General features: G+C 34.0%; 1 protein-coding gene across 5 annotated transcripts in view; it reads right to left on the reverse strand.

Annotated features, from left to right (window-relative positions):
- Positions 1-201: 201 nt before the first annotated feature.
- Positions 202-27,663, reverse strand: part of LOC117107848 — a 29,735-nt gene continuing 2,273 nt past the window's right edge. For 2 of the 5 annotated variants that reach the window (XM_033249684.1, XM_033249668.1), the window contains exons 2-14: positions 21,017-21,119; positions 16,609-16,679; positions 13,362-15,101; positions 12,985-13,222; positions 12,086-12,471; positions 11,546-11,612; positions 10,741-10,954; positions 9,924-10,033; positions 9,532-9,707; positions 9,164-9,420; positions 7,474-8,968; positions 6,990-7,053; positions 202-5,258 (exon numbers count right to left, since the gene is read on the reverse strand). In XM_033249684.1, the coding sequence (XP_033105575.1) occupies positions 5,115-5,258; positions 6,990-7,053; positions 7,474-8,968; positions 9,164-9,420; positions 9,532-9,707; positions 9,924-10,033; positions 10,741-10,954; positions 11,546-11,612; positions 12,086-12,471; positions 12,985-13,222; positions 13,362-14,995 (4,785 nt within the window). In that variant the 5' untranslated portion in view covers positions 14,996-15,101; positions 16,609-16,679; positions 21,017-21,119 and the 3' untranslated portion in view covers positions 202-5,114. Of the gene's footprint in view, positions 5,259-6,989; positions 7,054-7,473; positions 8,969-9,163; positions 9,421-9,531; positions 9,708-9,923; positions 10,034-10,740; positions 10,955-11,545; positions 11,613-12,085; positions 12,472-12,984; positions 13,223-13,361; positions 15,102-16,608; positions 16,680-21,016; positions 21,120-24,844; positions 25,033-27,663 lie in introns of those variants that run through there. The other 3 variants (XM_033249659.1, XM_033249649.1, XM_033249674.1) reach the window with 2 other exon arrangements.

Genomic DNA, 27,663 nt, shown 5'->3' on the forward strand with positions numbered 1-27,663 from the left:
GAAATTTACACAATTCTTGGTAGCTAAGGATATGTATGGAAGGCAATCTCCGCCTAAAATAAGAAAGCCTGTTTTCCATGGTTTGTAAAGGTACATATAATCGTAAATGTACACATTTTACTTGTTGTATTATATTCCATATTCATACAAGAGCAATTTATTTTTTATACTGAAGTAAACAGAATCATGTTGACAACTTCAATGATTTTAACTTGTAGTTTTAATATTCACAAAGTATCAAAATAGCACCTTCTTTCTCAGATTCAAAAATTGTTTACACCATGTTCATTTATAGCAAATTTGAATAAAATGGACATCTTCCATTTTACAAAACAAAATCTTCTATCAGCCTGGTAATACATTAAGGTGTAGTGGGGCTCTAACTTGGTTGATGCTTTTCATCCAATCGAGAATGACAAGTTTACCCATCCAACATTTTTGGATTCTTCTACCTCTAAAAACAACACAAGCCCTTGACCAGGACTTGTAATGAGTCTTAAAATGATGTTCTTGTATACTATCCATAATAAAATCTTCAAAAAAACCCTAAAACCATAAATTAAAAGTAATAGAATAGCTCATTCGAAGGATCAAAGGATCTAATATACAGATTATTAGCTACCAATTGAGCAGATCAAAAACAAATAATTCAGGTGATTTAAATACTTTTAAATCTTTAAAAAAATAATTACAAGTCAAAGGACAAATAGTATATTTAGACACCTGTTTAAGTTGGAACATAAATATACCTTTTTCTAATTTTCAAAACAAGCCAATGAACAAGTATATACAGCAAGCAATTTAAATATTAATTTTAAAACACACCTAAATAGATCCTTGTCATTTGATTGTTGGATTACACAAGGAGGTATAAAAATTAGACATATCACTGATATTGATTATTAACCCATTTCATCACTCATCATGAAAATTTGTTTCCGCCATGCATTTTAACATCCATCCATGCATTTTTTCCATTCGTTTCGCTGCACTGCACAGCGTCTAAGATACAATAAGTATGACTTCAACTCAATTCAATTTTTGAAGGAATGATGGACTGTTCCATTTAGAAAAAGGGTACTTTTTTCATAAAATATCAAATGACAAGAATCTCCATTCACAAAAAAAAGTAGATTTTGTCCATAAAACATAAAATGACAAGCATCTATTATAGGTGTGTTAAAATACAAATAATGAATGTTTTCTTATTTGCGCAATCGAAAGAATATTTTCATTTGTTGAAAGATAGACTGTTTCATTCAACTCGGCTCTGCCTCGTTGAAAGGAACAGTCAATCTTTCAACTCATGAAAATATTCTTCCTATTGCACTCATAAACATTCAATTTTTATATATCATAGGAAATTAGACAAAATATATTTATGAATTGACAGACATCACATTACTGAAGAAAAAAGGAGGTTACCAATTGGTCAGAAATTCAATGACCACAAACATTATAACTCAATAAACTAGTTTTAATACAGCAATTAAAGACAAGGTGGAAAATATATTATTATTTACATTTTATATTTGTATTAAATCAACAAATATTTCCAGGTGACTTAATATCTATAATGCAATACTGTACTGATATTTAAAACATTTCATAGGTTTTCTATTCTTTGTTTAACAACTATTCTGCAGAAATTGTATTTTCTAAAGAACAAAGGGAGGATGACAATAATGGGTAGTTTTAGCGGTACAACGTTAACTTTAACGTATGACGTCATAATTTATTCATCTTGCGTTGCGGAGTATGTTAATTACAGGATTTTATGTGGTCTACGTACGTTAGTTACGGGTTTGTGCATGCGTATTTCAATTTGTTTACAAAAGAGGCGTAGCTATCGCGTTGCATGTTGGGTACTAAAGTTAGAGTTAAGGTTAACGTCAAAAAAACTACCTATTACCTATTTGTGGTTGCAAATAACATTTTGAAAGACGGATAGGTAAATCAGACTGAAAGTACATAACATATGGATTGCAAATACATGAATAATATTTAGATGAATGTTAATTTTTTTTTATTGCTAAAAAATGCAAATAAATAAGCAGATTCAATTATTACCACATAGTAATAGTAGCCTCTTAAAAATGTAATACATCTTGAAAGACACAGTGACATAAAAGTATGTAAATAAATTTATTAATAATTGTAAATTTAGGAAAGTTGAGGAAAAAAAATGCTTTTAACATATATAGTAAAACATTGGACTAGTGCAAAATTGGACTTACAACAGCCTATTGGACTAAAAAGTCTGAACTAGTAAGAGTGTTTATATCTCAGTTGGAACTCTTAACTTGTAGAGAAATGGACAATTGGAACTCTTAACTTGTAGAGAAATGGACAATTGGAACTCCTAACTAGTAGAGAAATGAACAATTGGAACTCTTAACTTGTAGAGAAATGGACAATTGAAACTCTTAACTAGTATAGAGAAATGGACAATTGGAACTCTTAACTAGTAGAGAAATAGACAATTGGAACTCTTAACTAGTAGAGAAATGGACAAATGGAACTCTTAACTAGTAGAGAAATGGACAATTGGAACTTTGAGCTAGAAGAGACATGGACGATTTGAACTCTGAGTTACAAGAGACATGGAGAATTGGAACTCTGAACTGGAAGAGACATGGACGATTTGAACTATGAACAAGTAGAGAAAGGACAATAGACCGATTCGCTGATGGGCGTCACATGACTTAAAATGGGTGTTTGATGTAAACAATGGACTGGCACAGCAGTGTTGTACATAGCAAGGAGGTATAACGATGAATGGTTGGGACACCAGTAAACTATAACAAATTGATTGGAAATTTAACTTGAGAATGTTGCTCTAATGGTTTGCTAATGCTCCAAACGATACTGGCCCCATAACATTGAGATTTTTCAACAAATGTTAGGCCAAGGCCCCTGCATATATACGGCCTGATTAGGTATGCACGACTTCGACCCCCGAACTATGTTACGATTTCTAGGCTAGCTAAAGTTTACAAAGAATCACATAAATTTCAAAAGCATACAATGCAAGGAGAATGCTAGGATAAGTTTAAATAAACACTACATTGAACAAGCGTATTGCCTTTCCTTGCCATCTACTTCACACTTTAACAGTGGGGGGTTGTTTTCGAAACCATAACATTAACTTTCCTATAGGCCTACTTCTACACTGATCACTCTGTAATGTCATGTGACTGGCTGTAAACAAACATTGCAGAATCGGTCTATTGGAACTCTTAACTAGCAGAGACGTGAACAATTGGAACTCTGGACTAGTAGAGTGTTGGCCTGTTATCTGGTAACTGAACATAACAATTTGTCTAGCTTGGAGTGGCTGTGATACCATTTAAGCAATATTTAAACAGTGTAAAACCTTTCTCTTTAATGAATTGGTGGTAGAAGGCTTGGAGAACAATGGCTGCCATTATAATCTTAATTTTGTATAAAAAGTATATTAAATTTGTCTTATGATACCAATTATTGATGTACAGGTTTGAAGAATACAGTAAGAAATTGTACTTCCAAAAATTGCCTTTCTATCATTTTTTTTCTGGACTTCCAACTACCAGACTAGTATTGGGACATTCAAACTCTGGAATAGTAGCACAATGGACTACTGGAAGTATAGTATTGGAATAATAGAATGCCAGAGTAGTACAGCATTGGGTTGGACTATTGCCACTCTGGACAAACAAAATAATATTCCTTATTTTGAGACAGGCTTATTATACAATGCAATTCAATCTTTCATTGCTGCAAAAAAAAAATCAAAGGAAGGTATCCAACAAAACTATATCTGTACCAAAAATAGAATTGACAATACAGAAAAATGACCTGTATGCATAAAGGATAAGGCTAGTATAGCATTCTACTACTGAAACTCAGAACTAACAGAGCAATTAACCGGTTAGGCATGAGACTAATAATTTCTAGGATTAGTGGGACAAAAAGGGATACAATTTACACACAATTAAAGTGAAACATTAACAATATTGCTTTAAAGATTCTTATTAACCAAACTGTGGAAAACCTGAATAAAATGGAAGGAGTAAGAAAATAGCACCTGTCCATAATATGGATGACATCCAACAAAGTAATAGAAAAACAGAATAATAATGCAACAAACTGACTTATAAGTTTCTTACGTGCAAACAAATGATGGATGTCAAAGGTCAAAGAATATAATATACAAATTAGTGAAGTGTGATAATAGTTGCGTTGCAGTTTTCGGCTAACCTATAATGTGAAGTTAGCAACTTAAATAAATCTGCTGTATAAAATGTACTGTTGTAAGATTGCATATTAAAATATCCTGACCTTTGACATGGTTTGCACAATAAAGGTACAAGTAGGCTTAAGTTAAAAGATTTACAATTGATTTATATAAAGATCTGAGAATCATTTTTAAATATATTTTTACCACATGTTGCATTTTTTAAAAATAAGCAATTTAAAGATTTACAAAATTTTGTATAAATGATTGATGGCAAACATCCTAAGATATTATTAAATTTGTAAATTTTCTTTTTAAAATAGGCAATTTAAAAATTTATTTTTGATATAAAACTGATGGGGGAATCATGTAAAAATATAATTTATGTTAGTTTTTTTTTCTTTTAAAAAGCCTCTTAATAAAAAACATCTCCATTGCTAATTTCAGCATACAAATTTCAATGCTTTACAATTCTTTTATAAAGATTTTAAAATGATAAAACTATGTTATTAATACAACCTCTTTTTGACGAAAGGGTACACTTATTTACCACAGTTTAAGTTTATGCAAGCTACGCCAAAATATCTTCGGCATTCTTGTATGACGAAGCTCCTCATTTCTTTGTTCATAATTTGACATCAGGTGGATTTTTCAAAATAATACTATCGGTGGTGAAAACAACACTGTGAACACTTCTTTCAAACTACCAGAAAGTTTACTTGCTTTTAAAAAAATTGTTCACTCCAAAACTTTCATGAAGGAGGATGTGAAAAAATGGAAGACAAGCACTTGGAAGAAATTACCCAATCCTATGTCACAATCAACGTGTGTATGAGGGTAATGTATAGTAAATCAGCCTCTCATATATTCAAGTCTATACTCAGGTAATTTGAAGAGGTCACGATAAAATGTCACGCAGACTCATTGAATTACTAAGGTCCTGTTCTACACAGGAAAGCATTCTTCGAGAAGTGGATTTCAAATGGCGGGCAACTCGGATGGCAGCCTCTAAGCCTGCGTCAGATTTTGAACTTGATGGTGCCTGCACAGAGATAGGTAATATAAAAAAATGCTTATGAAATACTGCAATATATATAATAGAAAACTGTTGCATGATGGGCAAGAATATGAAATTGAGCAACTGATTAATTTGCATGTTAGATTTGGAAACAGATACAGTATGTGTTTCGTTAACCCATATGCTCTCAGTTTCAAATACAGGCAATCACAAAACCTTTGGTGTACAGGCCAATTTTGCTAATTGCAAATAGTTTCAATGACTGCAACCAATACATATTCACATAAATGGCAATGGTGAAGGTCTCTTAAATAATAGAACGGCCGCAATAAGACTAACACATATACTTTTTTTACTGATAGAAAAGCCAATGATTTTCTGCACACTTTGGTATCAAATTTGTCAGAGTGTGTTTTGTTTGAATTGTGAGTTTTGCGAGTTGATTTTTTTTAAATTCTGAGAAAACGCTATGCTTATATAGTAGTTACAAAATACAAGATAAAATTTATGGTCTCCAATAAAAATGCAGAAATTACAAAGCTCGCAAAAAATTACAATTTAAAGCAAATCACATTAAAATTAATCAAGGATAAAAAGTTGCAGCTGCACTGGAATGAAGAATAAATGTTAACATATGATTCTATTCTATTCTATTCATATTTATTTATATAGCGCCTTTCTTTGCAGATACGAAGCACTTCTGTCCCTGGTCATTGGATCCACATGCATAAGTTGCTGCTGTATTCAGCGCAGGAGCAAACAACCCCACCAGGTACCCATTTATACTCCTGGGTGGAGAGAAGCAATGCAGATAAAGTGCCTTGCTCAAGGATACAAGCGAAATGCACAGCGAGGGATTGAAACCCCGACCTCAAGGTTGGGAAACCAAACCTTTCACGCTGCTCCAAACCGCTTTTACGACATATGATGTAGTAATAGGCCTTACTAGGCCTAGGAAGTGGTGGCCTAGAATATGGTGATGATCTTAAAATGAATGAAGGCCTATGGTAAGTCTAGCTTTGATTGAGAATACATTTCTTCTTCATGATTTTCTTCTATTCAGCAAGAAGTGTATGATTGTGTTTCTCATAAAAAAATATGTATAACTAATTGCCTATCTTACAAAATTAATTTAGTGTATATCGTTTAAAGGTTTGCATGGAAGAAAAACAATAGTTCAATGTATATTAATAACAAAATTTCCTTCTTTACATCACCAATTGGTTCTTGAATATAGCATAATGGCATATGAGTATAAAACCAACTATGATCAGCATTATTTTTTTTTTTAATTAAAAAAAAATTATTATATTGTAAAATAAAATAGCCATTATGCTGACCTTGGCAAATAGTTAGGTAGCAGACATGGATTAGTAGCATTGTTATCAGCTGGCACATGACTGAGTGATTAAGTAAACAAAAGTATGAATGAATTTAATTTTTAAAAATTTTCCTCATTTATGGCAATCAATTTCCCTTGACATAAGAATGCTTATTCTAGAGTTTTAATTGTTTTAAAAATTCAACTCAATTCTGTATGTCCTCTGTAAATTGTTTTATTGGCATCTTATATTAATGTAAATTGTATATATATTGTATATTTTCCTGTAAAGATGTTTAATATAGGAGGGCCACTTGATAGTGCTATTGCACTTTTGGCAATCCTCAGGTAATCAGCATCTTGTTTGTTGTATGTTTTGCTTTTACCTGGATATTGAATAAATGAAATAAATAAATGAAATGAATAATTATTACCTTTTTGTTGTAACCTCTCTTGATGCTACTACTAGTGTGGTTTCTGGATTTAGAATGAGGGGTCCTGTAATGACAGAAAGTACATCTATACTGAAAGATGCGTTTATGACAAAAATGGTACATATAATAGGTTTACTGACCCAACCTGATAACAGGTTGGCAGACCACTTAACAATAGATATCACAGACAAATACATGCGAGATTTACATCTGTCATAGAAACTGGATGGTTTAACCTACAAGGTTGCTTTTCTTTTCCCAGCAACTTCAGGCACCTTTCATCTCAGCCTCATAATGAGGCTTCCTTGAACGTTAAACATTGAATCAAGTTTTGTAATTTAAGAAGTATTCCCTGCAGCTGTTTTGATCTTCTACAACACTAAAAACATTTCTCATCACTCATGTAAACACCAACATTTATCAAACCTGTAATTCATTGTTTGAATGACAAAGAAAAAGTTAAAATACATTGATAGAGCCTTACCTCCTGTAGTAAAATTCTTCTTCCTCACTGGATGTCCGACTGCGGCCTCTTTTTTCCTGTCGCCGCACATAGAACCTTGCATCTGTCTTTGAAGGTAGGCTGTGGACTGGTGTTGGTATATATTCTCGGACTGTCATCTGTTGTTTTTGTGGGTAAACATCAGGTTGAGGACTGGGTACATAAGTTGGCTGGACTGGGGTACTGATGTACTGGGGTGCATGTTGAGCTGGTGGACTGCTGAACTGTTGAGCAATTGGGGTGCTCATATATTGGGGGGTGTTTTGAGTAATTGGGGTGCCCATGTATTGAGGTGTGTGTTCAGCAACTGGGGTGCCCATGTATTGAGGTGTGTGGTGAGCAACTGGGGTGCTCATGTATTGCGGTGCTGGGGATTGTGGTGAATATCCTGGTTGTATTGGTGACTGAGCTAAATAACTTGATTGAACAGGCCGAGCATTAGTATGCGGTGTATTAACTTGTTGTGTGAATCCATTTGCTTCTGCAAAATTATTAGGATATGTTTGTTGAGCAGTCTGTTGAGTATTTTCATACCTTGGAAGTGTGTGATCATTATGTAAACAAATTCCTGAGCCCTGACAATGTGTGCATATAATTGTATGAGGATTGCTTGTTCTAGTGAGGTTTGTAGTATGTCCTTTATTTACTCTTAATGGTGATCTCCTTCTTGTGTTAGATGTCAAACTTCCAACTACAGTATCACTTGCATCACTACTCCCTGATCTAAGGATCCTTCTGCGGCTAGGATTGGTTGACCTTGAAAAGTTATCTACACTAGAAGGTAGTTTTGGAATGTAATTGTCTCTGAGAGTCTTTCGTAAATCATTGCCGACGGAAGCATGACCAGATTGTGGCGGAAGTCTATCTCCTGCTGCTAGTCTGCTCTGTAATTCTCTGACATCATTCTGAAGAGAATGCAAAACTTCACTCTTAACACTTGAAGTATCTGATGCACTAGCACTTGCCACTTTTCTTTTCTGACTGGAGAACTCTTCCCAATGATAAGAAGGCTTAGTACTATTTCCATTTTCATGACTTCTAGCACTTTCAGCTTCTGCTAACCTGTCTTTCAACTGGACTATTTGTTTTTGAAGTGCCTTCAAGGTTGCACTCTTTACACTGCCTCTTGTGGCATTTGATATTGAGTCATCTTCATGAACCATTTCTGTATCAGGTTTCAAAAATCTGCTAGGATACATACTCTCTTTATGGTATCCATTTTGAATAGTATGTGATCTCTCAGATCGTGGATCCACATCCTTATGTAGTCGAGCTTTCGGTTTTTCTGGCAGCCTGCTGCCACCTAATGTTTTTGATCTATTTCTAGAACCATAGGGAGCAGATAAAGATTTTTGTTGTGGTGGTAAACAATCAGCAGCTTGGGGAGTTAGATAATCCTGAAAGTTTGCAGCAGATGGATGTGTCTGCTTTTGATGAAACTGTTGCTGGAACTGGTTTGGAACTGGATGACTATTTCCTAAAAAATACCCAAAAACTTACAATTATTACAAATCCTTTACATACATACAAGAATGTTTCCTAACAATTTACGTAATAACATTAACTTGGTAAAACTGGATGCTAAGTAGAGTGTAGTATTATCCAACACTCCTAGTAGTTTTTCAGAAAGCTTTAAACATCTTTTAAACAGAGTTAACTATACTAAGCATACCATTGGTAAGAGGAGTTTTTCTGTGATCTTGTTTTGAAGGTTGGCACCGTACTGTTGTCTGTTCTGACTGCGAGACAGACTGCTCTTCTGCATCACTATCAAAATGGAGAGAAATTGGACCATCATAGCTGTCATAACTTGGCTGCCTCTGGAAGCTCAACTTCTTGGATCTCACTGGAAGGACTGATTCATCATCCACTTGATGGATACCAGTAGAAGTAATCTTTCCAGGACCATTTAACATTACCTTTTCAACACTATAAAAGGTAAATAAAATTTTAAAATATATTTCCTTGCAAAGCTAGCCTGTATAGATGTACACTTAGGCTATACACACATTTTTAATAAATCTCGCAATTATAGCTTACCCAGACCCAGAATGATTAGTTAACTGCGATTGTCTGCTACTCTCTGACCCCATAAAGCCACTATCACGATCCAGCTCAGGAGACTTCTGGCGGGAACCAACACCTTGAGAGTCCTGGCTTTCTTTCCGAGGAACATAATTAGTAGCCGACTTTGAAGAACTGCCATTTCTGTGAAACTGGTGAATTAAAAAATAGATTATAAATTATTATTGATGATTGATGTGAGTTTAAACCAACAAACAATGATTTTGCATTGGAGATAACAATTTGTGTATATATTACTATAATTTCAAATGGTGCTTCTACTGCATTTTTCCAATATGGATATCAACACTGCAATTTAAAAAAATTGAAATTTGTAATTGACTTTTACTTCTAGAATTCAAACCTACCTCTTTTACAGGATTTCTGCGAACAGTATCTGGAGATGTTGTAGACTCTGATATACTGCCCTCATGGTTCAAACTGGAGTTCCAGTAAGGAATCTTACTGCTTGATGTACCTGTTAAAAAATTATCATTTTGCATTTTATTAGGTTAACGTTTTTCTACTAGTTACATGTTCAAATTTCATTCTGTAAGTGGTGGATATTTAGATGAATAGTACTAACTAAATATCAAATCAAGATATAAACATAGATACTTTGGTATTAAATACATTATTTAATTTCTCTCTTTATTTCAGACATTCATATCCATAGAATATAAATATATAAATACAAGTATCCCTAGCCGGCTATAAGAATGAAAAAGAAAAAAAAAATCTACATTAGTTTGTGAGCTTTGGCACCTACAGAAGCTCTCTCCATTTTCTGAATGAACAGGAATCGAAATTATGAACTTTTACTTGATCAGAAAGTAATAACAACAATAATTGTTACAACAACTAGAGCGGGCACTCAATAGGATGCATACCTCCACCGGACTACTTTATTATTTATTATTTGACTTTCTGAGACATTGATCTTCAACCTTTTTGCACCAAAATTTATTTACCATTTAGACCAATATGTACAGATCCCCTGTACTTTATGATGATCTATTAATCAGGTTATGCGCAATCCTTAATAATAAATGAATAGACCAAAAAAAAGGGCAGTGAATACATAACCTCAATGGCGGAAGTAATAATTAATTTAAATGCAAATAAAAGTTGTTTAGATTATTAGATTAATATTATACAGCTTACAACCACAAACACAACACAAACCTTTTTGTGGAGATATGTTAGAAGTTTCTGGTGTTTTTCCTGGTGTTGAAGCAAATGATATGTCACCTTTACTCTGTGTACCAGGGCTTGATGGACTAACACTAACAGCTGATTGAGATGTACTTAAGAATTGGCCTGGCAGGGTGGAAGACTTCAGTGGAGCTTGCTTCAGAGGGTACCTAGATGGGTCCTGGTGATGTAGGTTCTCCAACGCCTATAAACAACAAAACAATCTTATATAACACTAGAGTGTCTCCATTCCACTGCACTCAATCCTGGGAAAAGGAATATATTTATTCCAAGTGCACAAAGGCCATTCCAAATGTACGACCATTGAAACAATGATCTCAATGATAACAATAGTATAGATATTGGCAAAACCTGATGTGTTATAGGAATATTCACTTTAGTTCTAAAGTACAGAGATTTTATTTGTTAAACAAATGTCAAAAATCATTTTTGAAATTAAATAGCTCATTTTGAAGTAACAAAAATGTTTAACTTGAACATAGGTATTAGTATATTTACAATATATTTATCCATAATTTTACAACGAAAAATAATAGAATTACTTTTAGTTACTGTAAGTGATTTTATTATTTTCATCATTATCCAGTATAAAAATTAGGGTACACATTTTTTAAATTGAATAATTTCTATGCTCAAGTTAGGTAATTTCAAAATCATTTTTTATGATTTTTTGTCATTTCTGGGGAGCAATAAATCTTTAACAACAAATACAAGAATGCAATGGAAATACTTAAAAGTTAAAAATTGTTAAAATAGAAGTGCATGAAAATATTACCATGACAAGGTCCTCTATCTCCTGGTCTCTGTTAGGATAATATGTAGAGTTCTTCAACTGGTCATATCTGAAAAAGTGGTAACATAGAGTTACTTTAGGATTCTTGGTCCAAATCTGACAAATATGAGAATTTTCTTCAGCTGATTAAAAACAACTGCTTTCGCAAAGAAAATATGTATATAGTGTACCTAAATTAAATTTTGTAATTTTTCCTTAGCAACCTTTACCCACAGTTTATGATTGTCCCTAACACACTATATGCAATTTAACTGGGTTCTACCTTATGTAGCAATGGTATATCTTTCTTGGAGTCTTGATATGGTGGAGATGATGGGGTAGGGGGATGCAAATGTGAAATGGGGGAGTTTGATGATTAAGTTAGAGCTAATTCGTAAAAAAAAAAGGTGGTATGAGGTGATTTTTAACTACTTGAGCATAATATTTTTTTGCTTGGGACATTTTCATTGGGGAGGAAGTGACTGGGGGTAACAAGCATGCCCATGCTAACCACCTGTGAAGTTGCAACTAATCATACAGTACCTGTCCATCAAACTGTCATAATGCCGGTCCATATCCACTCTTCGCCTTTCAATCTCATCCTCTATGCTGTGCTCAGGGAAGAAATCACGTCGGGTTGGTGGTGTTTCTGGTCTCTGGTTGCGTAGATTTTTCTCCACAATCTCATTAATATCGTCAAGTTTCATTCCCAACTGGAAGATCCCACCTTCCACCTCTCTGTCGGCATCAAACGTCACATTGAGGGTACTAAGGTTACCATCCCTGCGGCGTCTCGCCTGATACTCTTCTCTAGCTTGCATGTAGTCTTGTTCGAGTGCCTCGTGATCAGCACGGAGCTTGCAATTTATTTGATCTTGTTCGGCGGGTTGAAGTTCATCAGCAGCAAGTTGATTCTCAAATACTTGCACCTGTCCACAAGAAATGTATTGTTATAAAAGTTTGTTATACCTAAGTTTGTGACATGGGGGAAAACTCTCTACTTTTGTCAGGCATTACAAAATAATTACTTCTTTTCATTCTCAATACCATAACCAGGGATTTCTAGGTTCAGCAGGAAACAATTTAGTATTTACAAACAAATTTACTATTTGCAAGATTAATAGCCTTTGTAGTTGGAATAATAAAGTCACAAACTTTGGGTATATTTTTTGTCCAGTATGCTGCACTATTAGAAGAACGTGGAAGTTGACCAACACAAAATTTTGCAAAATGATGCTTCCAAATTCACAATATTTTCTGGTAAAATAACCACTGCATGTGTCGCATGTTTTGAAATGGCTGCTGCCCCACTCATTTTAATGTATAACCATAGAGCAAAGAAATTGTTTCTTTGCTCTATGCTATGATCACTTAACATCCTCCCAAGTGCAGCAAGTCTGCAGTTAATACACTTATTTAATTGAGCATTCTATAAGGCTCACCTGTTCTTCAAGTCCTTTTGTCTGGAACTGTAAACCAATAGCAATGCCCTCTGAACCTGTGAACTCTGGGAATGGTAGAGTATCCTCGTGTGCAGAGTAAGATGCTGCTACTGCCTTTCCCACTGCATCTTCGGGTGTGGAGTATGACGTTCCTGTTCCACTTTCTCTTGTTTTTCCATGTGACTGATTCTTCTCTGGTGTTTGCTTCGGAGATGTCATTGTACTATTTCCTGATTTCCTTTATTTATGAAAGCAAATAATTTATAACGGTAAAGTTCAATTGATTTAAAATCAAGAAAATATTTCATTAAACAAGAGTCCACATAGTGTAAAGACAAAAAAATGTTTCATAAAAAAAATTTATCAGTTTGACTTACTGGTGAGAGGTAGTGGTTGAAACAACAGTTGCTCTCTGAGGCTGAGGTAAGTGAATAGTTTGTGGGTGATTGGCTCTAGGTGTGTCCCTACCATCGCTTCCTTGCACTCCAGGTGGAGGATCAGAGTATAGGTTCACCTTAGCTCCTAAACGTAGCTGGTCGATAGTCACCTCTGCAAGGGCATACTTCTGTAATAAGTCATCATAGTCCTGCTGCAAGCGATCAACTAGTTCATCATTTTGTTTACGAGTAGATTTCTCATGTTTTAATTGGTCAATTAATTCATCAGGAGGCAAATCAGAGTCAATGCTAAAGTTTGATTGTGATCCCATCCTGGGTTTGTTGGTCTTGTGCGATGTAATCTGATGACAAACCGATGATGATGCCAATGATGCTTCTTCCAAATGACTATCTGTTTCATACCGTGGTCCATTTTTTACATCATCAACTTCACCGTTAACATGACCTATTGCTTCATCTTGCTGCATGGCTTTAGCAGAGAGTTTAATTGCGGAAGGCTTTGGTGGTCGATTACGTAGTACTGCATTTGGCACAAAGTTTCCAAGATTCAAGTTCGCTGATTCACTAACAGCTCCTGTATCACTCTCGTAACTTTCAACTGCCGACTCTTCTTTATATCTATTCGTGATCATTTGTCGATTATAGGAATTGTTGACTTCAAAATTATCGACTTCCTCTGTCATATAAGAGGTCACCTGACCGGTCGTGTCCATGTCATTTTCACTGGCAAAGCACAACCGACCATCTGTCGAACTGGGGCGCGGACTTGCAAAACTCTCCACTTGCGATGCTACTTCTTGAATTGTCCTTTCAAGCTCTGGATCTAAAAAAATGTCAAGTGCAATGGAACCAGATTCCTCTGTATGAAGTGATCTTAAAGATGATCTAATGGACTGATTTCTGGAGTATGGAATGGGATCACTGTCTCTAGTGAATGAATCTGGATGTGGTGACACACCAGCATGTATAGTCCTTGCTAGAGTGTTATGATGGTTCAGTATTAGATAATGTTCAGGATTGTCACTCTCTCTATCACACTTTTCATTAGAATACTCACTAATATTCTCTGAATTTTGATATCCCAACCGGTTATCAGTGTGATCTGACAGACTTGATCCTTGTCTCTCGTAGTCATTATCATCAAGATAGCTTAACTCTGGTTCTTCTTCCTGATCAAGACTATATGGTGATGGAGTATGCTGAAGAAATTCATCAAGACCCCCACTGTCTTCAACTTTATCAGTGGTATGCATGCCATTGAATTGACGGCTGGCAGGTAAGTTAGAGTGTTTACGGGGCAATTCTTTTTGATCATCGGTCGTGAGATCATCAGTGCTAAAAAGAACGCCTTGATTAGCTAGTGCTTCCTCTTCAGATGTGTTAAGTCGCACATGCAGTTGGTCATCTAAGAGGACACCATTATCCTCCTCATCTCCAAAATCTCCATCACATAGAACACCTTGCTCTCGGAGAGCCTCCATCCAGTCATTACCATCATCCGAATTCTGAGATTGCATTTTCAATAAACTTTCAATTTGTTCAAACTCATCCAGTGAGATGCGATTACTTTTTCTGGGTTTGAAGTTGGGAGGGCAAGGTTGTACCCCTGCCATTGTGCACAGGGGTAGTTCTTTACCCTTTTCCTCTTAGTAGTATATGTAAACAGCTACTTTGTGTATGCATATTTGTTTATAGTTACAACAGATGATGGCATCAATCCTGTCAACAAAACAAAATATAATATCATTAATACTGATATTCAACACAAAAATGATTTGAGAAAGACATTGCAGTAAGTAGAATGCAATACAGTATCTAAAGAGGCTTTCTATGACTAATAATCATCATTGTCAATTTATGATAATCACAGTTACAGTAATACAAATTGGTTAATAATATTTATTTCATTGATTAAATTATTCCCATTTGAATTTGATATACATTTTCATTGCATATTTTAAAAAATATATTAAATATATATCATGCATTGAATTTATAATTTATAGTTTAATTTTTAAAGACTTACTATTTTTTTTATTCTAATAATAATAATAATAATAATAATAATAATAATTTTTGTTTTGGATGCAATGCCATTTTTAAGACCTGAAACATTTTTATGAAAGTGATTTAGAATAATAACTAAAATATATAGTCTACTTTGATTGTCTATTGAAAATTGAATGAAGTAAATAAAAATACAATAGGGCTATAGTGTACTATAGACTTTCTTTGTTTTTGCATCTATTGTGACAAATGGGACATAATAATCTATTAAACACTTTATTCTCAACTTCAAAACATCTTTTTTAATGGAAGGAGTAATAATTAAAACATTCAATTTGTATTATGCAGTACTTTCCATAACTAATTTCAACATTAAGAATTTAATCAAAACTCCTTTCCTAAACCTTTCTATAATTTCCTTTAAGGAAACTACAGCTTTGTAACCTAAAAGATGTTAAAAGATTAGAAACTAGTAACAATGTAACACCATCACTAGACGGCAAACAAAAGAGCTTTATCCCTAATGATGGATATTAATTCTCAGCTAATAACACAGCCTGGTTCACATTGCACTTTCAGAACAGTTATAATTCCAAATACCAGTCAAAAACTGTATGAAATATTACATCTGTTGTTCTATATAATTTTTAAATCTTTGTTTATCTTGTATTTTTGTTCAGATTAATTTTCTTTGTTAAGTCTCTTGATGTTGTATGTTTACTTTTTTTAATTGTATGTGAATGCACTATCAGTTTGACATGTGCCGCTGATCTAAAAGCGTATGTTCAATAATAGTTTAGTTAACTGGATTAAGTTTGGTGTGAACCATGTTAATACCCAGATTAATGTAATACTGGATCTAACTATTAATCTAGTGAAGGTGTCAGGATTACTGTAAATTCAAGTGTATTCTTAAATAAAGTTTACCAATGTATAAATATTCAAATATATTGCAAAAAAAAACCCATGAGTATAAAAAAAAAAATAATAATGGGCATTCATCCCCTCATAATGTATTAAACTGATATTATTTTTCTTTGAATTCAGATTATAATAAAGATATTTTATTAGATTTGTTCAGACACAAAAAATAATATAAGTATGAAAAGCACCAACATTGCCAATGGAATTTCCATACTAAACAAACCTAGAATTATCAAAATCAGAAATGCAACATGTACAACAAATACAGAAATTACAAATAAACAAAAAAACTTACACAATTAAAACAGTGTGTGTCCTTCTCTATGAAAGTGGTGTACACAAAATTTAAAAGCCAGTGAGAAATCTCTATTAAAGTAATTAATGTAAGCTAGGAATAAGGAACCAAAAATGTCTAAATTCCATAAGCCCTTTACAATATGCCCACCTCATAAATCACTTCTACTATATAAGGCATGTAGTTAACATTTGCATGGTTCACTTGGTAAAGGCAATTTAACTGGAAATACAGCATAAAATGAACAGGATGTGATTAGGTCACATGAATATATTGCCATGTGTAGTAACATAAATCTTTTACAGTATGTGCAAAAAGCACGTATACAGTAGAGCTAACCTTTGGGACACCCCAATTTAAAGGGGACTTTTCCAGGTGTGAAGCGAGAAAAAATATCTTTTAATACTACACCCAAACATTATTAAAGGGAAACACCCCTATTAAAAGGACACTATTTTTCTTTCTACTTTACTGTTAAACTTTCTAGGAATACATCAGTGTAATCTCAAGAGCTTTACTAGCCTCATCATGGGCTATAGAGTTCTGAGATTTACGGGCCCGTTCGAGTGAAAAACGGCAACCGTATTCCGTTTACTTCACCGGTTAATCGCGCTGAGCACTCGGTGGGTGGTCGACCGTTCAAGCAAGTTTTAGCTCATGTTAAATACCCTGTAACGAAACTACTCCAGAAATAAATTTAAACTTATCCCATGGTCAACCCACTCTGTTTACTTTCTACAGCTGCTATACCGGCCCACATATGCCCGGTGTGGCACGCAGGAACGATATTCGAGTTCAACAACTTTTAAATGCTGCTTTAAAATCTGTACGTAGGCTAGTTTATTCAACATTACTTCTCCAAATAATGGTAAAGCTACAAATCGAACGCGTAGCTATGCTACTAGCCACCTTTGTGGCTCCAATGATATGATGTTATGCTGATGGATTGACTGTCCAACTTTTATTTCGTCTTGCATGAGAGGAGGCAAAGGAGAGCTGCAACTAGGACTGGGCCATAACCCTATTGAATTTTTCGTGTACTGGACTGTGGACAAAAAATTGGAAAACAATTAAGGTTGATTTATTGTCGCCTCCGGCTCCATGGCCATTCCATTCACGGAATTTCTACCCAGCAATTTAGGTGTCAAAATTTTCGCGAATAACCTAGATGGTAAGGTAATTAGGCTGGTGTCCGAATGGTTTTAGAAAGTGTGTACTGGTGATTTAACTGGTAAATTGCAGATAATTTTTCGCTTGAACAGGCCCCAAGACTTCACTGTGAATGCAAAAGTCAGAGAAATTTTTTCTTTCACAACACTGCCAAACTACTTCCTTTAGTCACTTCCACATGCCTCTTCCATTTATCAAATGATAAACAGTTGTAAATTTAGGATTACAAATGTGTCTCATTGAATGTCACAAATAAGATAATCATACTGTACTGCATGCAAACTCTACCGAATTGGTACAGTCTCCTAATTTTCACACTTGTCTTCCAATTGAAATCATGCTATTGACTCTCAAATTCACACAATTTATGTAGAAAAACTGTAAGTGTCATAATACATTGTGCTGCTTTCTGGTTTCTAAAGACTAAAAACTCACAAGCTTGATATTCACTACGTGACGGTCGGCAGCCTACATGATTCTATAGAGGATGCAACGCCACAATGCATCATATGTATAACTAATCGGTTAATGCGATTCGTTCATGCTGGGCACCGACAATCAGCACACTGTGTTGCGTAATCTAGGGCTCGCAGGGAGCGGAGTTAGATTCGTCAACTGACGGTGGCACAACACAGTGGGTGCCCGGCTTAACATTGAGTATGACAGAGTGTACAAGCTACTTATCTGGGGCGTAGCAAATAGGTAGGATGAAGTTGAAATGCAATTTAAAACATTTTTGATACTATAATAATTACGTCATGAAAAATGGTCTTAAAAATTTAATGCCAAGAGTAGCAATTAAAATTGTCAAAAAAAAAAACCAAACCCAGCATCTCAATTATAAAAATCAATTTTACAAGATATCCCATGCATCGTATCTCATGTGAAGATAATAATCTCAATAGAAATATCTTGGTTATGCATCCTTATTAAATATTTTACAAATAATGAAAATAATTTGCCACAATAAGATGGTATTTAACCTATAGGCAGGTGTCACAGCATTCACTCCTTACTATACAGGAATACTTAAATTTGCACAAAACTCTTTATCGCATGAAAAGCAATTTTAAATGCACATTGAGCCATCGCTACAAATATGTCTCTTGTTTATCACTAAAACTATACAGTATTTAAAAAACTCTATACCCATTACCTTGCTAGGTTATATCTAAAAATTAGCCCCAAATTTGACATTACATTTGTATACTTTATTTGAAAACAACACTTTAACTTAAGATCAGTGGCACTCACAACCATTGTGGAATGTTGAAAATGGTACAAAGCTAATAAAATCACATTATAAATACAGGTTATTTATACACCACAACAACAAAAAGGTAAAAACTTATGAAAATTCACATTTAAAGAAAACATGTCATGAATCAGCACTGAGTCAAATCATGCAGAGAAAGCCATTATCATTAATATTTAGTATTGCATACAAAAGGTCATGATGGAAATGCTCAATGTTCTCATCAACAGTAATGAAATTTTATTCCATGTTCTTTTAGAACTGTACTACAGCCAGACTCTCTAACTGTTTACTTGTACAGTATAATGATGGGCCTACAGGCTATAGTAAATATAATGTTTCTACACAATTACCTTAACAACAATATTAATAGGAAAAATCATATTTATAACTAAAACAATTTAAGTAAATTTTGACATTTTATCAGTACTGTACAGTACATTATATAACATTAATAAAAAATATATACTTTTCTTATATTATAATTAATTGTTAAATTAATATTTAATTATCATTAGTATGCACACTGTGTACATGTTTGCTATGAATTCAATATGTACTTCTTTTATTAATATTAGAATATTTTTTAGGCTAAAATGTTTCATTCTGAAAGATTCACTTCTGAATATTAAAAAATATATCATTTTTCCCTGACATTCACATATCATTAATATAGTAACCCCCATTTAAACTCTCCCTGTTACTAATCAGTATCTATTTCTACAGTTTGTGAATTCAGTTAAGCTTAGTATTCTTCAGTACAGTCAGTGATCTCATGGGCAAAGATTATGAACTAAGCGTGTATCCTTCCTTTTCCTGTTTTCCTTAACAGCAGGTACGCACAATGCGACAAACAATTCAGCTGCACTTTCACGCATCTTTAATCCTTAACCAAGTATTAAGTGCACAGTATCTCAGTGTGTAAAGATATTGTTTGCTTAAAACATTAATTATAAACAAACGCATTTCATAATACATTCTATTAATTGAACTGCCAGATTAACCATTGTCTTTCTTGAACAGTTATAAAAGCCTAAAAAAATTGTTTGTTTGCCCTCCTTAACCACCCTTAACTCAATGAAAAAATAGGGGTGGCAAAACAAGAAAAAAACTTGAAAAAAGGTTTTTTTAGCTTTTTTTCTTTACATACTTATTTTTTTTCCAGATGCCCTACAAAGTTGTCTGATATAAGATATTGCCATTCTAGGCCAACATTCACTGCAAATTGTTAACTGTGGGTTATTTCTATTCCATCTGATGAGTAATTTTGAAAAAAAAAAAAAAAACTTTTTTCACCCACCCCTTTTTATCATTTAAAAAAAGAAGCGCACACAAATAATTATTTTTTTAGGCCTAATAGTTTGAAGTACCCATGCTTTCACCCTACATCCACCCCTGGGAGATATAAAACTGAGACACCTAAACAGTATTTCTATTAAAACTCATACAATAGTACATAGTAAATTAAGTGACTTCATTACTACTAGCAATTATTATTAAATAATAATAATTGCTTAGTAATGAAGTCACTTAATTTACTATGTACTATATTGTAATAACAATATTGTTATTATTTGTATTATTTATTATTATTATTTTTATTATTATTATTATTTTTATTATTATTATTATTATCATTATATCATACAATATTTGTATTTTTCTGGCCTATATATTTCTGTGTAAAGCGCAGGGGCAATGTGCAATATGCGCTATATAAAGATAACATTATTGTTATTATTATTATTAAACTAATACTATGGTTCACTAAATAGATAAATTTTTGTTTATTTCCAACATTTACATTAACTTTAATAAAAATTCCCCGAACTTGACCTGCTATTCAACTATTATTGTTGCCATCACTACCACTACCTACACTAATGCTTGCACCAGTGGGAATATGCCTCTAAACCAACTCTAACATTTACAGCCACATTCGTGCACAAAAGACAGCCACAATCAACAAAATGAAGAACTCACCTGCTCCGAAGTGCTCACATGATTAGGAGACAACCATATCTCCAGCACGTACAGTACGTGAATTATTCTCAAAATGCCGTCGATATTTTTCAGTGTTCAAAATCTTTTGGATAAGAAAATACATTGAGTTAATATCATGTAATGCACACAGTAGACAAGCATTATGAACTAAGAGCAGCCAATTGATTTGTTTGGTACAGCATGATAAATGATTGATTCGTTTTGCTTCCTCCGCTATCAGCTGACATCTCACGTAGTATGATAACTTACGAAGGTCAAACCACAATTACTATGTTCCTATATATTATCTGTGCTCAAACAAAAGATATAAAAAATATCAATAGCGAATGAACTTCATGTACTAACAATAATTCTGCAATAAAAGTACCCACAAACCAACAATAAAATTGTTTTCCCGGATTGCGAATATATCATACTTTGATTGTCCTACAATGAACTTCTGTACACTATCTGTTTAACAATGGTTTAACATTCTAGTTTGAAAATGAGCATACTTTGGGTGTTTATTGTTACCAATAGCAACTTCCTTTGGACCAAATCCGTGTAACAATAGGAGCTGTTGCGTCCATTTAAGCTATATTTATTGAGGTTTAGTGTCATTGTATCAATGCAGAAAAGAACCGACATTTTGACTGCAGTTGTTTGGTGAACTGTTGCCACTGTTTTTTCTGGTTTACAATACAGCACATCATATGATTAAAAGTAACTTGTACAGTAGGTTAAAGTACTGTAGAGCTGTAGTAATCGCGCCATGTATTTGCATCGCCATTTTTGTCAGCCCACCATTACTTCAATATACTCATGGCCTCCCTTTCTTTATTCAGAGTACCGTTCGTTCTATGTTAATGCCTATTACAGTATAATGTAAGGATCCATACTGCCCTATCTTTTAAGTACAGTAGAGTATACCTCCATTTCAAACATTTTGGCCTAAACCTATATGTGTAAAAAATTCAATAACATTTTCTGTCAATAAACAACATTAATATACAGTAGGTAAATTTTATTAAAGAGTTTTGAAAAATACTTTGATTTTTCTTTATCCAAGTTATCATATATCATGTTATATATCATTTTATCTTTTTTTCAAACATAAACAGATGTGTTCATTTTTACTTCTATTGTTTGTAATTATAAGATAATGTTAACTTTGAATCAATGTACATTTACTGTAGTGCAGTAGTCAGAATTTCAGGTTGCTAGCTTTTGAAATTATAATAAATAATTCACGAAGTAGACTCCCTATTGTGGGGGTAGAGGAGGGAATGCCCAAAGATGCTCCTGTGTTTTAGCTAATTTTTAAACATAGTAATCACCTCACTGAAAGCATCATGGCCTCTCTGGGAACTTTACAAATGGGACAAAGTAGTAGAGAATGGCAAACAAACCAAAGCTACTCCTTAACCTTCGTAATTAACAGGAAACATCAAAGAAAGTAATCATATTAAAATTAATCAGATCATAAAGATATGTAATACTTAACTAAATCATCGATGCTTAATCACTTCTATACTACTGTAACTTATTAATTGGCAATAATAATTACGTGACTAAGGTGCTGAATGACTTAGAATATCCTTCCTATAAATAATGCATGATAAATTAAACTTGTTAATAATACATATTAAATGACATAATTAAATTCAGCATTAACTAATAATATCCTGTAATACTGTATGCTTTGATTTTCCCCAGTCCAGGGCCAGGTACGTCCCCTGCTCCCCATTAAAGATTGCTCATTTCGCTCCGGGGCCCCCGCCATTCTTCACTCCCAGGCCCCGCCATTCTTCAGTCCCAGGGCCTAATGCCCCTGTATTCTAACTCAACTATAAATTCCAAATTAGAATTGCAAGTTTTTATGTTATTTGCTATCAATTAAAGCTTTATCACTTGAAAAAAAAAATTTTATTTCTTGCTACTTAACAGTTTACATAATTATTGATTAATTTACTTTTATCTGGCAATTAATTCAAAAATGCTTATAATTAATAATTAAAATGTCTACAAATCAGAAAACTGTATTGATGTCGATTGTTTTAAATGCGCAAAATCCAATAAAAAAAAAAAAAATTCATATGTACAACATACACTTACTAGTAAACTGTTATAAATCAAAAATTGTTGTTGTTGGACAATCTGTTTGGAGTACTTCACCTGTTATTATTATATGAAGCACATTAAAGGTGAGTAATGGGTACAGCATCTGACCTTTGACATGGTCCAATTGAGCTACTCAAAGGAATCTAACTGGGAATACCCCCTGCTGTGAAGGTTAATTATGGGGTGCCAAGCTACTGGTTTATGTTACCATAGCAACTATGAAATAAAATGAAAAATGAGCTCCTAGTTTAAAAGGTCTTTAAAATAACAAGGAGACATCTCAAATGAAAACATCGGTTGTATGATGAAAATCTAAAATCTTCTTTGCAGAGATGATCTAACCTAAAGCATCAAACTAAAACAGAATGAAAGACAGAAATAAGAAAATGTGCCTTCTGTTTTTTATTTCAAATTTCTGTGACCCCTAGTTCCTCCCTAAAAAACACATTTGATAAAATTATATTGTAATTTAAGATCATAATAAACACAACACCTTTTGATCCGCTCCTCCTATCATAAAGTTTTTAATCGATGCAAAAAAATTCTCCTTACAGTAAAACTTCAACTGATTAAAGGACTTCATTTTATGTTAATGTTTATCCATAACCTTCCATTGTTTTAATTGTTTTGTTTTAATTCAGTTCTTTTTTACAATGAATTTTTGTTTTGTTTTCGTAAACATTATATTGACTGTGCACCTTAGAGAAAAATTATTCTTTTAAAATCTCAAATTGAAAAAAATCCTTTTAATTCTACATCATTGCACTGGGAGCCAACTAAAATGTGGGAAGGGAAAGGGGTGGATTCTTGATATTGCATATATAGTGCATGTTAATGTGAGTTATACCAGATTCACACGTGAAGTTAAATTTAACAAAAAGTAACAAATTGTAACCGAGCGATCTCCCGAGTTATTCCTACCGAGATAAAAAGCATTCACACGCGTCTGTAAGGTAATGCCAAGGTCGTGTAAAATTTATTCAGTGTTTATTCAATGAATCATTTTTTCCCCTACTGCGATATAGGTCTTGCCTAGGCCTAGTTGAGAACCCCTGTCACAGATGGACTGTTGAACTCACCATCACAGTAAACATTCGAAGCAATCAATGCCCTTAACAACTGCTGTACTGCTACTACTAAACTAGGCACAGCTTCCAAAGTTTCTGTCGACTTTTGATAACTAGTGATAGTACTAACACCATCCCGACGTTCATTTTATGTATATCTTCTTCTTCTACCATTACTAATTAACATCAATAACAAGGGAAATTCATTCATCATTAAAAAAAAAACTAGGCCTATCTATTTCTAGTGGATCAGAATCGTCTGCAGAAGGAAGAAAATTCAAAGAACCCCGTGAAACACAGTAGATTGTTGTTGTATTGAAATCCCTGCGCATGCGCAGATCCATCCATGCTACATCTCGGAAGCTTTACCAGCCTCAGCGTGGCTGGTAAAGATTACCGAGACGTTCCGCGATTTTACAAGGATATTACACGGAGGTACAGTACTTTCACACGTGCTGTAAAATGTTACTTTTGGTTACATTTTGTTACATTTGGTAAGATTTTTGTACGTGTGAATCGGGTATAAGGCAGAGCTCCTGGATTGATTACACAGTAACAGGCCAAAGGTGATGAATAGCACTAAATATGATTGAATAAATAAGTTATCAAAGTAGTCCTCTCATTAAACATTTCTACTCACCTTAATATATAATAAATGTGCAAACAAATCCACAATTGATCCGCCAGAAATTTTATTTAAGAAAATACAAAGCTTAGATTTGAAAACTTGTTTTTCACTTGCCCCCTTCAATATCACAACATTACAAACTAACTGGAAAGCACTACTCATGAAACCAGAGAATACTATTACTACTAGGCAGTCTTCAGTTCTGATTAAGAAATGGACGACGCATACAGTATTCTAGTCCTTTTAGAAGAAAAGGGAGAAGAAATCAATACCAATCTATTTACCACAACTGTTGACATTTCCATAGAAGTTATTAAGACTATTGATCTGTTCAAAAACTTATTGTACTTAAAACTTTATTGAAAATACAACTGGCAGAATCAGTATATTGTAGAATAGAATGGGCTGGTGGTGGAGGTAGTGGAGACGTTTACAGATTAAGGGTCTACAGTATGACCCTGGCACTTAATTAATATATTTGAAGGGCCAAATTATTGTTGAACTTCGATCTTGTGGGCCAAAGATGATCTCAAATCAAGCAACTACTTCATGGACCAAAGTTGAAACTATCATACTGTGATCGTAGCCCCCTGCTGGCTGCAAAGACCTTTGAAGATTTTTGGAAATTTCATATTCTATTCTATTTTTGTAATTGTACTACTTGTAATGTTAGGAAAGAACATTCATTATAATTAAATTGCAACCATAAGATCATTATCTTGAGGGTCACAAATCTACTTTTAAATACCAAGGTACAGTAAGATAGTGCTACATGCTGGCCTAAATATAAAATTGAGTCTGTCTGCCTCTCTGTTTATGCTCACATAAACATGGCTACGGGTCATTGTTTACTAACATAAATATTTGCTATGCAGATGCGTTTTCGTCTACTGTAAGCAATACTTTAGGTCCCCCGAATCGAAAGACTGTACTTTGTTGACTGTAAAATTTAACTTGTCATATTAAAAACAAATCAGCTTTATAAATTAATTATAAATCACGGAGTTGTTATAACTGATTGAACTTTGGTGGATTTTCCTTTTTTCGATACAAACATGACTCAAGCGCTTTTATGCGAAAAAAGGTATATCTCTAGCAGGGCCCTTTTCTACCTGCGAGAACAGACCACATGCATGCTGGTTATGGGCACTTAGAACTGTCCATTTTCTAGCCGGGTATAAATATTGTTTTATTACGATTAATATGTGTGTCGCAAGAGAAATTTTCACTGAGTAGACAAAGGTTTATCCTCTTTTTTTTTTCGGAATTCCCACCGAATTTTGGTATAAATAAAACGTGTTCTGCTTGAAATCCATGTTAATTCAATTAAATACAGTATACTGGAAATAACTCAAACATAGACCTCAGTAGGCTTGTTAGGTGCAGATAGACTCTTTGTTTTATCGCACACATCTTTGTTATTCATCAAAAATGCAAGATATTCACAGCAATTCAACTACATATCAGACAGCATCTACATGCGAAATTTCAGCTTGCTATAAGGCATTTTACTACTACTAATTTGTGTTAGCAAAGCAAAGGTGACCTTTGTGACCACCTTTGTGACCACGCTTTTCTTATGCTGGTGATGACTAGGTTTATATTGTTTCTAACAATATAAACAAAAAGTTAACAAATGAAAAAATAAATACTATTAAAAATCTTTGCTAAAATCGTGTGAAAAATTATGCTACTTTGATACGGGACAGAGCAAAGACTTTAACTCCAAATTTTACCTAGGTATTGCCCACACTTGTGCTACCAAGTCCTTGCAAATATACCTGATACATGCTGAAACTTTTCAATAAATTTCCACACTTGTGCTACCAAGTCCTCAAAAAATCCCCCCCCCCCCCCCCCGTAAAAGTAGCTATCTCTAGATTGTTACTTCCAGGTTCTTCGTGGCAAGAGTTCACGACAACTGCCAGAGAGTTTACGAAGTCTACATGTAGAAATACAATTAGTGGTATGTTTTAGAGAGGTGTGGACATGAATGCCACTCCTTACTAAACCCTCTCGAATGTGAACTCGCATCCCTGGCAGCGAACGTTAAAATAAGGAATCTTGTCACTGGACCTGGTATAATAACGAAACATTTTTTATTACAATAAAACCTCCAGAAAGGGGCATTGTTTTCTGAATTGTTCATAGATTTTATGCAAATCTGGTGCTACTGGTGGAGTTGGCTTAATTAAGCCTCACTATCTTTTCTCCACTGTAACGGCATGTCAAGAAAATACCATGTCCTTTCTTTAATCTTATTTTTGTTAGTAAAGGAGATAAAGTACCCATGCCTTATAATACCGCAGACGCAAAACAACTCCAGTCCAGTGACAGTCAGGTGGTCGGGTTTATCTCTCGAGGAAAAAGGATAATGGCCTGGCCTGCTACAGTACTGTAAAAAACCGAGCTAGCTAGGCCTAGAGGGTTCCCATCTTAGGTCAAATAGAAAAATTTATTAGATTATCACTCCCGTTCACATCAGAAAATATTGATGAGGGAATAAAAAAAAAATTTTTTTTTGCCGCATCAATTAGGCCACGGGAATGAAAGTTGAAGGTTTGCGTCCACCGCCCGCATGCCTAAAAAGCTACCGCATGAAAATTTTCATTATTTTGAAAAGTTCATTATTTTGAAAAAAAATATACCTCGTTTTAAAAAACGGACTTTCTGAGCCGTAAACAGACAGAAAAACGATCTATTCATCACTGATCACTCGTCGCGAACACCGAGCGAAGGCAGGCCTGGCCACATCGCACCATGATCGCCGATCACTGCTGAGGTCATTTACGGGTCAAATCGATCTTTCTGACCAATAGGAAATCTTGTAC

This window comes from Anneissia japonica, unplaced genomic scaffold (genome assembly GCF_011630105.1).
Source record: "Anneissia japonica isolate Jap-2015-1 unplaced genomic scaffold, ASM1163010v1 scaffold288091_len1417266_cov198, whole genome shotgun sequence".
Lineage (NCBI taxonomy): Eukaryota > Metazoa > Echinodermata > Crinoidea > Comatulida > Comatulidae > Anneissia > Anneissia japonica.